General features: G+C 39.1%; 1 protein-coding gene across 2 annotated transcripts in view; it reads left to right on the forward strand.

The window, feature by feature from the left end:
• Positions 1-8,361: 8,361 nt before the first annotated feature.
• LOC115215240 (serine palmitoyltransferase 1) overlaps positions 8,362-12,163 on the forward strand; it is a 55,774-nt gene continuing 51,972 nt past the window's right edge. Inside the window, exon 1 of one of the 2 annotated variants that reach the window (XR_005000472.1) lies at positions 8,362-8,670. Coding sequence is in view for 1 of the 2 variants with exons in the window: in XM_029784479.2 (XP_029640339.1) it covers positions 8,614-8,670 (57 nt within the window). In the remaining variant the exon portion in view is untranslated. The remainder of the gene's footprint in view (positions 8,671-12,163) is intronic. The other variant, XM_029784479.2, reaches the window with a different exon arrangement.

Here is a 12,163-nt window from a genome sequence, read left to right on the forward strand (position 1 = left end):
GCCTTGTGTATAATACGCACCCCTTCTCCAACTTGAGTCGTGCGTAATAAAGCCAGCAGCACCTAGTCGAACAAACACTTCCGCGCATGCGTATTACAATAAGGGTGATGTTCTTAACTGTTATATGGGAATGTAAATATGTTTGCAAATTGTTTTTGTTACATGTTATTCTGTGTTCTGAATACTTTTATTTTAATAAATGTTGCTTACTGCAAGTTATGGATGATTCTTTTATGACTTCATTGCTTTCAGGCCTAGCTTAAGGTATTTTTGCGTCCGACATCACAAAATGCGTCTGAATAAATATTGCCGGACAGCAAATAGAGACTCGGACATTGCTTAGAAAATATTTTTCATTTTCAACCTCGTATATAGTACGCACTAGGGATTTTGACCTTTAAATTTTTGGGGGGAAATCCGGATTATACTCGAGGATTTACGGTATGTTAAATAAATTTTTATTCTCGACGAATATTCACTGATTGCTGGAGGTTTGTAGCCAGTCCCTCTGCAGAGCTTACAGCACACTCGGCATCATAGGAACCAATAAGCGGAAGGCCATCAAGATGGCTGTGGAAGCAGCGTCAGTTACTCCAAGGGGGTCGTGGAAAGGGGAAATACGAGTCCTGGAAGGGGAAGTGTATCCAGGTATAGTGCTGTCTGGACATAAACTGGGGCCTGATGAACCCTGGCTGGTAACCTGGGTGAGAATGTCTTATGTTGAAAGACTCGAAACAGCCAATGACCCCTGGAAACATGACAGATGGTGTACCCAGGTGCATCACAGGACGATGTATAGAAAAAAGTCTTTTGTAGAGACAGCGGTTATTTAAAGCATTCATTTCTTTAGCTGAAAATAAATCAGTCTCAATGATATAATCTTAGTAAAGTGTGAAATTGGAGTTTGTGATGTTTATATTTTATTGAAAGTTATTAATGAAGTAAGTTAACTATTTCTAGTTTTGTAGATACTTTAATTTATGCGATTACAACTTCGCTACAGCTCACATCATTATAGAAAATATCAGAGCAACGATTGCAAAATGTGCCATTCTCGTGTGTGAGGAGAGTTTGATCTCTATACTGTAACATCGCCAAACTACAGGTGAGTTTTTAGCTAGTTCTGTACTCCATCACTGAGCTGAGCTCTACCACAACACTGTTACCAAACTACAGGTGAGTTTCTACTTAGTTCAGAACCTTATCACAGAATATTGTACTTTTGTTCTTATCCATACGAAGGTTGTTCAATATTTAAAGTAATGAAGATTCTCCATATTTGTGCAGGGATAATGGTTTCACTATTGTTTTCTAAAGCTATCCATCATTACTACTGGCAAGACACCACTCTAAAGACCTACTAATAAATAAAACCAGGAGACTACTACAATTACCACATTACTGTAGGAATCATCATATCTCTCTATAGAACTTTCAGAACCATTTTAACCACCATCACAACAAATATATATTTCTATCAGTGGCGACTCCAGCACTCGGGCTGTTCGGGCTTAGCCCGAGTATAAATTTAGTGAAGTGAACGGGTATTTGCCAGCTGATTTCACGTATGTAATTTCAGCCAGTAACTTGGGCTCCTTTTATTGAGCCTGGTCGCAGCTCACTTATTTTCGTTCAGCGTCTGGCGGTCGTCTTGGAGATGCCCTGTGTCAAAACATATCATTCGTAGCAGACGTTCTCTCGACATCGTTCACACGCGCCTGACTCGGGCTCAGAAATCACAGCCCGAGTTGTTATCTATTATCGTAAAAATTAAAACTAATTCAAATTCAATGTTTTCTTGAAGCATTCCAATCTATGAAAAGCTTCCGTTCTACAAAATTCTTAAAGGAACGAAAAATTATCCAGTAATCCGGGCTGATACGAACGAGCCTTGTAGGTGTAAAAAACTAACTGGCATCCCTTGTCAAGAGTACAGGCGACAGTCAGATGGCTGATGTCTGTTGTGCACTCTGCACTCGTTACTTAATTGCTGCCATTTGGTGCGTCTGTGTGTAAAGATCCGTTATGCTTTGTAGGGTTGCTTTATTTTTACCCTTAACTAAGAAATGGAGAAAGACATAGTGCTGATATATATAAAAGAAAACCCATTTGGGGCTAGAAATAAAGCGGTAAAACGGGAAATTCTTCGAGCAGGCATGTGTCATATGCGAAATCTGTGATGAGACAGAGTGATGCTGATGACCTGGAGTCGCCTTTGATATATATACATATATATATGTGTGTGTGTGTGTACTAGCACTATGACCCGGCAACGCCGGATCATAGTGCTAGTGCATGCATATACAGCTGCGTGCGTGCGCACATACACGCGAGTACTGTCCAAATCTCCGACCAATCACAAACAGCTAGCTGGCATTCAATTGGTGTATCAAGTTTCGGGCATTTTTATTGGGTTTTGGATAGAAAAATCACAAAAAAGTCACTTCAATTGACTTTTAAATGGCTTTGCGGGATGACTGGGCAAATGTAATGATGTGCACGACCACCCTTGGACGGTTTTGAATGACCATAGAAAGTGCGAACACTCTAACTGAAAAAATATGGATTTGTATAAAGGACACACACACAGACATTTTGCCGTTTATATATATACTAGCAGTATCGCCCGGCGTTGCTCGGGTTTGTTTCGACCCGCTGGAATTGTAATTTTGAAAAGTAAAAATTTTGTGAACATTTTTCTGGTCGAAATACACCGAAAAGTGGCGACACAGCAGTGAAAAAATCGTAAAAAATATGGATTTTCATAGAAAAAAGCATCTTTTTGATGTAAATAATTTTTGGGGTTAACATGGTCCGATTTGAATTTTATGTTCTACGGAAGGAAGAGCAACCCTTCTTCTACCATACTCTCAATTTTGGTCAACTTGCGCCGCAGGGTCTCGGAGGAGATAGTGTTAGTTGAAGGTTACCATTCTAGGTGCCTGAGTAACAACCTCGCGGATTTACAGATAAATGAATTAATTACTATTTTACAGAATAAAATTAAATAATTCTTGAAAATTAATTAATATTAATATTTTTTGAACAAAGTAAATAATTTTTAAAACTTAAATAAAAAAAGGGGGTGGCGAATTCGATTTACATACCTAAATTTTTTCTTTTTCATGACATTGTAGCAAAATAGTAGTGAATTATATAAATACCAGCAGTACATTTTTTTTTCTGGGGTATTTTTTTTCAACCTCGTCACATATTTGCCCCTTTCAATTTAAACAAAGTCTTAATTAAGCAATTACGGCAGCTTAGCAATGGTTTCAATACAGGCGTGACATCTGTATCTCAATTGTTCAAAACCCTTCGAATTTTTTCGCACGTGATGATATAGTGAAAACTTTCAATTACGCGCGCTTAGAAGTACGCTCGCAAATTAATACTACCAAAATTTTGAAGTTCGCGCTCCGCTTGAGTGTGTGTGTGTGCGTGCTTTAGGTGTACGTAGGTATGTGTTTTTGTGTGTGTGTGTCACTGAAGCCATACATACATATATACATACATAACCTCTCTCTCTCTTTTCTCTCTCAGTCACTCACTACAAAAAGTGAATAAAAAAAGTTCAGTTATTTCTGTCTTTCACTCTCTCTGTCTCTTTACACACACTAACAAAAGCACTTCACTTACACACCACACTTTCTGTGTCGCACAACCCATCAAACACACACACACACACACACACTCACGCACGCACACATGTACATCAATGCTTTCGGAGTGAAATGTTAAAATATTGAGTTTTCTCGAATTTTGTCTTAATTGGGGGTGAAATTGAAAGAAATATATTATGGCATGACCGAATGGAGTACTTTGAAAAATCTTAGGTAAACTCTAATTGAAGAAATTGTGTGAGGAGTAAATCGTTATGTATTTATTTGTTTCTGTTTGCTGTGTTTTTTTATTTTTTGAGTAGTGGTTTAAATACTTTCAGTTTAGTCTTCCTCAAATCACTCTGTCGCTATTACTTTCATTTTATTCGTTGCACACTGTGTGTGTGCGTGTGCGTGTGGTGTAAACCACATTAAGAAAAGCATTTGACATACACACCAGAATGTGAGTTTTCTGTAAATTTTGCTTAATTGGAGTTTAAATTTTAAAAACTGAACCTGGCATGACCCGATGCATTCTACTCTTAAAAATGCTAGGTAAATTGTAATTGAAGAAATCCTATATTGTAGATTTCTATAAGTTACAAAGGGAGGCAGATAAAATCTGCCTTTTATAATAAGAGATATCAGGGAGTAATAAGTATTCCAGGTTATCTGGACATTTACTATTTTATACTTTTCTAATGCAATGTAATATTATTACAAATTTATAATATCCCAAATTTGTAATAAAACTATATAAATATAATCATACCAAGGACCTACAATCCTTTAAGGGATGTTTGTTTGCATCTCCGGTGTGTACCAGTGTTCTGTGAAAAACTAAATAAGTTAGTTTTGCATTGATGTATATTGATATTTAAAATATTTATGAATGAGAAAAAGAAGAAATTGAAGAAATTGACATACAAGCATCAGTTTATTCAAAGATATTCAAATCAATATAAAATGAAATTTCTATCCCTACAGCCGTTTCTATGTCCAATTAATTCAATTAGAGAAATTAAATTAAATTAATTTAAAACTTTCATATTGAAACTGGTTAATTGGGTATTTCATCAGGGGAGAATTTCCTGAAAGGAGTTACATTCTGACGTGTTGGTCGAACCTTGACAGGCTCAGATGTGTGCCTTCTGGTAATGTTTGCATTAAAAAAAACCTTTATGAGTATATATATATATATATATATATATATATATATATATATAATATATATATATATACATACTTATAAACAAATATGTATGATATAGTTGTGCGCGTGTTTATAATGCATAATAGTTGTTATTGGTGGTGGTGTTGCAGTTAGGATGAACCAGGTGTTATATAGAGATAAGGGAGATAAGTAGAGAGAGAGAGAGAGGGAGGGAGAGAGAGCGGTAACATTCATCATTTAATTGTCATGCGTTTGTTAAAATACAGAAGCCAACAAAAAAGATGTGACGTATCAAAAACTGCTAATTAATCATTATAGTATCGCATCATCCACAGACCAACGGGCATCACAGCGAGTGTCACACCAATCTCACGACTGTCTGGACAAGAAGCCTGACATTTGTAAATTTAAATATAGCCCTCTGCCCCTTAAGCCTTAGTAATTGGCAGAGTAATTAGAACATTGAACAGGATGTCTCGCAGTATTTCTTCCGAATTTCTGCACTCCGAGTTCAAATCCTATCGAAATCAACTTTACTTTCGCGAGGTTGCGACAAAAAAAATTTTAAAAATAAAAAATACCTGTGCAATGCACGTGGATTGGTGGAACTGCGAAAAAGGCAGACTGGATACCTTGCAGTTTTTGCCCGGCTCTTTGCGCTTTGGGATCAAATCCCATTATATGGGTGGTAGACTTAATTTCTTGTTCGCTTTAACAACACAACCTCTCATTCTGTGTGCCTTTAGCGGAGTCCACTCTGTTAAAAGCATTTTAGACTAAATCTCTGGCTTGAAAATACACTCCTCCTTCTTTCATACATATATCAGAAGTCCTTTAAAGGCCTTCTCTCTGGTCTAAAATAAAGTGAGGGTGAGGGGCACATTTTTATAGCAGAGAGATAATAAAACTGTACGATATTCATTGGTGTTTGTATCGTTCCTATCAGTTATTAACAGCCTTTGAGAGACGAAATACTAAACGGGAAAATCGAAACTAGGTGACGTATTCAGTACTGGGAACTTATAACGAGAAATTATATGAGGAATGAGATAAGAGATGTCGGTTTTTAATCTTTGCAGGGTTAAGTCCAAAAGATTCGCCTTATTTAATGTAGTAACCAGAAAATTCAAAATATGAACGTTGATTAAACAAGGAAAAGAAGACGGTTTGTCAAGTTTGGGAACAAGTTAAACTAATAATGGCTTACACGATTGGCTATGTTAGTAGCTCTTCACGAAATTAACTGATCAATGCATAAATCGATATTTTACTAAGATTACAGGTTTTAGTTAAAAACTTGGATGTTCTGTGAATGGTAAAAAATTGTGAAAAAGTCAAATGAAGCAGGGGCACGCTGGGGCACGCTGGGGCACGCTGGGGCTCTAAAGAGTTGAGGTGAACGAATAAACCTCAATACTTTATTTTTTGTTTAGGTCTGGTCCTCGTCCTCTCAACCTTTTGTCGAACCGCTTACCGTAAATCCTCGAATATAGTCCGCCCTTGAGTATAATACGCAGGGGATTTTTAGGGGGCTGTACCTCTGAAAAACCTAAACCTTGTGTATAATACGCACCCCTTCTCTAACTTGAGTCATGCGTAATTAAGCCAGCAGCACCTAGTCGAACAAACACTTCCGCGCATGCGTATTACAATAAGGGTGATGTTCTTAACTGTTATATGGGAATGTAAATATGTTTGCAAATTGTTTTTGTTAGATGTTTTTCTGTGTTCTGAATACTTTTATTTTAATAAATGTTGCTTACTGCAAGTTATGGATGATTCTTTTATGACTTCATTGCTTTCAGGCTTAGCTTAAGGTATTTTTGCGTCTGACATCACAAAATGCGTCTGAATAAACATTGCCGGATAGCAAATAGAGACTCGGACATTGCTTAGAAAATATTTTTCATTTTCAACCTCGTATATAGTATGCACTAGGGAATTTGACCTTTAAATTTTGGAAAAAACCTGCGGATTATACTCGAGGATTTACGGTACTTGCGGGGATGTAAGCAAGACAACACCTCGTGGAGCTTTAGGTATTTTCGCTCAATATTTTCGCTGGGAATCGACACCGCGATCCTCCGACCGCGAGTCCACTGCTCTAACCACTGGACCATTGCGCCTCCACAATCGACTGCAGTGCTCAACTTTTACTTATTTTATTGATCCAGCCTCGACGGAATTTGAACTCAGAACGTTAAAACATAAGACATGCCGCTAAGCATTTGCGTCCGGTGTGCTAACGATTCTGCCAGCTCGCCATAAGCTAATAACATACATTTCAATGTTCTAAGAAAAACAAAAAAAAACTTATTTTCTTAAATATGCGCTGCTGAAGATGGAGTGAGGCTAATATACCCGTACGTCTTTTATGCCACCAAATAGAGTAGTATTATTAAATAACTAGCAGTATCGCCCGGTGTTGCTCGGGTTTGTAAGGGAAATAACTATATAAGCATTTTTAGAGAGTTATAGCCAAAAAATAGCAAAAAAATGCATCAAAAATGGGAAAAAAGTGATGGTAATTTTTTTTTTAAAATCGTTGACTCATCGTAGACATTTTTAGAGAGTTACTTCCCTTATATAATAGCGAAAATGCATTAAAAATGGAAAAAAATGATGGTAATTTTTTTTAAATCGTAGACTCATGTAGACGCGCGCTAATACCCAGAAGGGCTCGATATGAATCACGACTATAAGATACCCGGTTTTGGTTAAACTGCACCGCAAAATGTGGGAGTAGTTAGGAATCTAAATCGTAGGAGACAGACAGCACACAACCTCACTTTTATATATATAGATGAAACCCTGGAACTGATTTCATCGAAACAGAGATTCAATGAAAAATAAATAACTTTGGAGAACATGAATCGGAGAACATATTTCAGTAAGATTAACCTTTAACGGCATCCAATGCATTGCCTTGATTCTCCTCCTTAAGAGTTAGTATGAATTGTCTCTTCCCACGTTACATATCGAGTATCCAGCTGATGTCGAATGTGCATAAAAAGGAGGACACAGCACCAACAGTTTACTGTAACAGAGGAGGACATACCAACGTAACTAATTTCTGCCTCGCACTTCTCTCTCTTCTCCTCCCTATCCACCTCTCTCTCTCCATAATATATATATATATATGTGTGTGTGTGTGTGTGTGTGTGTGTGTTTGTGTGTATGTGTGTATGCATGCGTACTTTCGTATGTGTGTGTGTGTGTATAAATAAATATATATATATATATATATATATATATATATATATTATAAAGTTGAATTTTCTGCTGCTTTGAATAAAGTAAATACACACACACCACACACACACACACCCACACATACACACACACACACACACACACCACACACATATATATATATATATATATGTGTGTGTGTGTGTATATATATATACTTTATTCAAAGCAGCAGAAAATTCAACTTTGTTGAATTATATATATATATATATAGAAAGAGAGAGTGAGAGAGAGGAGAGAGAGAGAGACTGACAGTTAGACAGGCAGACAGACTGAAGAATGATTACATAACTTGAGTCTTTTTCTTTTTCTTCTTTCTTTTTCTTTTTTTCGGTGGGGGGCGGGGGTGCTTTGATAAGGGAAAGGACTCTTTAAGCTGCTTTTCACAGCTTTACACTGCGGCAATGTAAAAATGACGTCAACTTCAGCGTATTATGGACTTTGACACCGATCTGTTTGTCGAGCTCCGCCGACCTTCTCTCTCTCTTGACTTGTTGCTAGTTTGTCACGGTGGATCCACGCGTTACGGGATACCGCGGTTGATTTGGCAGTAATTGTTCATTCCTGCAAACGTCCACACATACCATGGCCAGTGATATATTAGCATTGCTTACAGCCAAGTCCATTCCAACAATTTCCCAGGTAAGCAAAACATTTCCGTTGTTGTTGTTACTGTTGTTGCTGTTTAGCCCAGGGCCTGCCTATTCAAGCAGAGTTATTCTCAAAAGTATAGGCAGCGAATTGGCTACACCTTTCGAGCGTCGGTAGATTGTCTTGCAATATTCAATGGAGCTAAGGCGGCGAGCTGGCGGAATCGTTAGCACGCTGGGTGAAAATGCTTAGTGGTCGACATTTCACCCGTCTTCCCGTTCTGAGTTCAAATACCACCGGGGTCGACTTTGTTTTTCATTCTTTCCGGATCTATAAAATAAGTACCAATTGAACCCTGGGGTCCATGTAATCGTCTTACCCACTACCCCAAAATTGCTGGCATTGCGCCAAAATATTCATGGTAGCGAAGGCGGCGAGCTGGCAGAATCGTTAATACGCCGGACGAAATGCTTAGTGACATTTCGTCTTTCTTTACGTTCTGAGTTCAAATTCTGCCGAGGTCGAGTTTGCCTTTCATCCTTTCGGGGTTGATAAAATAAATACCAGTTGAGCCATGGGGTTGATGTAATCGACTTTATCCCTCCCCCGAAATGATTAGCTTTCTGGTAAAATATGAAACCAATACTCAGATACTTCCGGAGTCAATTTTGCCTTTTATCTTTTCGGTGTCGATTAGTAAAATACCACTGTACTCGGGTTGATTCTTCTTCTTCTTCTGTCTCTCTCTCCCCCTCTCTCTCTTTTAGAAGACTGAACGGATGCTCATGACAAGCCCTATGTTAAGACAGCACCACAACAACTCCATCAAGTTTTGAGGCTCCAAAGCAAAGCATAATCAAATGTATTCCATCCGTTACCATTCCATGTTTTTGTATCAGGCTCTACGTTCTTTGTCGTTGTCGTGAACCTTGTTGTTGTTGTTATTGTTGCTCAGGTCAGCTCTTATTGAAGGGATTTAAGATTAAAACTTGTCAACTACGACAAACCGGTTTTTTTTTTGTCTAGGTGCGAATCGAAGAAATTTGGCTGCTATTTCTAGTAGGTCATATGACTGCGCAGAAGCTCCCTGGTTGATTCATCTTTCTTTCATCGTTTGTCTTTCACTTGTTTCAGTTATTAGATTGCGGCCATGCTAGGGTACCGCCTTCAAGAATTTTAGTCGAATGAGTCGACCAATAACTTATTATTATTACCTCCGCCTCAGTGAAGGCAGAGGTATTGTTTTCAGTCGTGTTTGTTTGTTTGTTTGTCCATGGACAAAATGTCTCAAGAACCGTTCGATGAAACTCTCAGGGATGTTTGGCCTCGTGACTGGCACGAACTGATTAGATTTTGAGGTCGATCCGGTACCGGACAAGGATTCTGGATTATTTTACCCCTTTTTTTTTTTTACTTAATTTTTGAGAGTGGACGGGTTCATTTTTAGTATTCTTGTTTGTGAGAGCAGTCAAGTTTATTCCAGATATTCTCATTTTAATAATCATCTCTAGCTAATCGTTGAGAGGACGTTGGTGTTGCCTTGGAGGAAGTTTGCGCTCTCTGAGTGCTTTTGCTATTATTATTATTGAGTGAGGGAGCAGTGCATGCTATCAAAGTGACACTGGGGCAGGGGCGGACTGAGAGTTTAAAGGGCCTTCGGGCATAACTAAGGGGCATGACAATGCCCTTTAGCATTGATATCAAAGTAGAGTTAACATGTAGAGTGCGGGCTCCTGAGAGCTCCGATTGATAGACGGTTCAGTCCGCCCCTGCACTGGGGTACTAATATACGAAGCCCAGTATACCCATCATGGTTACCCGTCTGATAAGGGTAAACCAGGTACATGCATCACAACTACATCTGTGCGTGACATGATCTCATCAAAATAAACAGCGCATGACCTTGCAGGTGAGGTCCAGTTAGAATTTTCTTCTGACCAAGTAGCCATTCCACTCAAAAGGTTCGTGAATAAGGGTTGTTTAAGGATGTTGAACAAAACACCCATATTTCCAGAGGTGAATTATCACCCCCCCCACCCAAATTCCTCTCAGCACATGGCTATGATGCTCCCCCACTACTTCTACTCGTGATCAGAGATGCACATATCGTCAGTCACTAAGGGACATGGTCAACTGGTTAAGGTCAAACAACTGACAAGCAAATCTGTGGTATTGAGCAGAATATTTGCTGTAGCCCATCTCTTATACTAAAACAAAATAATGTACATAACATTATTATTATTGTTGTTGTTGTTGTTGTTGTTGTTGTTGTTGTTGTTGTTGTTGTTGTTGTTGTTGTTGTTGTTGTGTGGTGGTTGGTGGTGGTGGTGGTGGTGGTGGTGTGTGTGTGTGTGTATGTGTGGAGTCTGGCACTTATTCTGTTAGCCTATTTTGCCGAATCGCTAAGTTAAGGGGACGTAAACATACCAACACCTGCTATCAAGCGGTGGTGGGACGAACACACACACACACACACACACACGCATGTACGACGGGCCTCTTTCAGTTTCCCTCTACCAAATCTACTCACAAGACTTTGGTCGGGCCGAGGCTATAGTAGCAGACTCTTGCCTGATCTGCCACGCAAAGGGATTGTACCCGGAACCATGCGGTTGGGAGGTAAGCTTCATACCACACATCTACACACGCGCCTCATGTAGTATTATTTAAAGTGGTAGAGTGTTATTTGGTGGTGGTGATGGTGGTGGGGAGAGATCCTGCATCGTTTGTCCGAGACTTCCTCTTTAGTTCAAGTTGTTGGAAACAAACTAACTGCATGGTGGTGTTGCGGTGACGGCGTAGTTGTTGTGGTAGCTGAAACAAGGATGCTAGGGCGGAGAGCTGGCAGAATCGTTAGCACGCCGGGCGAAATGCATTGTGGTATTTCGTCCACCGCTGCGTTCTGAGTTCAAATTCCGCCGAGGTCGACTTTGCCTTTCATCCTTTCGGGGTCGATAAATTAAGTACCAGTTACGCACTGGGGTCGATGTAATCGACTTAATCCCTTTGTCTGTCCTTGTTTGTCCCCTCTGTGTTTAGCCCCTTGTGGACAATAAAGAAATAGGTATTTCGTCTGCCGTTACGTTCTGAGTTCAAATTCCGCCGAGGTCGACTTTGCCTTTCATCCTTTCGGGATCGATAAATTAAGTACCAGTTACGCACTGGGGTCGATATAATCGCCTTAATTCGTTCGTCTGTCCTTGTTTGTCCCCTCTGTGTTTAGCCCCTTGTGGGCAATAAAGAAATAAGAAATAAGAAACAACGATGTGTTTTCATTGATGCAGTTGCTGTCGTTGTTGTTGTATACGCTGAGCAGTGTGACGCAGTGGTCCTCAAACTTTCCTTTTGTACGCCGGACAACTTTCATGCAAAAGAATTTCTCCATAGACCGGGGGACCACGCACATTACAAAAATAAATTAATAAATAAATTGAGTGCATAATATATAATTTAATTATTGCATATAAAACACTTTGTAATTGAAAGCTTTTTTTGTCTTTTAGTACTGCCCGGTACCAAATGAGCCACGTCCCGCTTGGTGTAG

The sequence above is a fragment of the Octopus sinensis genome, linkage group LG8 (genome assembly GCF_006345805.1).
Source record: "Octopus sinensis linkage group LG8, ASM634580v1, whole genome shotgun sequence".
Classification (NCBI taxonomy): domain Eukaryota; kingdom Metazoa; phylum Mollusca; class Cephalopoda; order Octopoda; family Octopodidae; genus Octopus; species Octopus sinensis.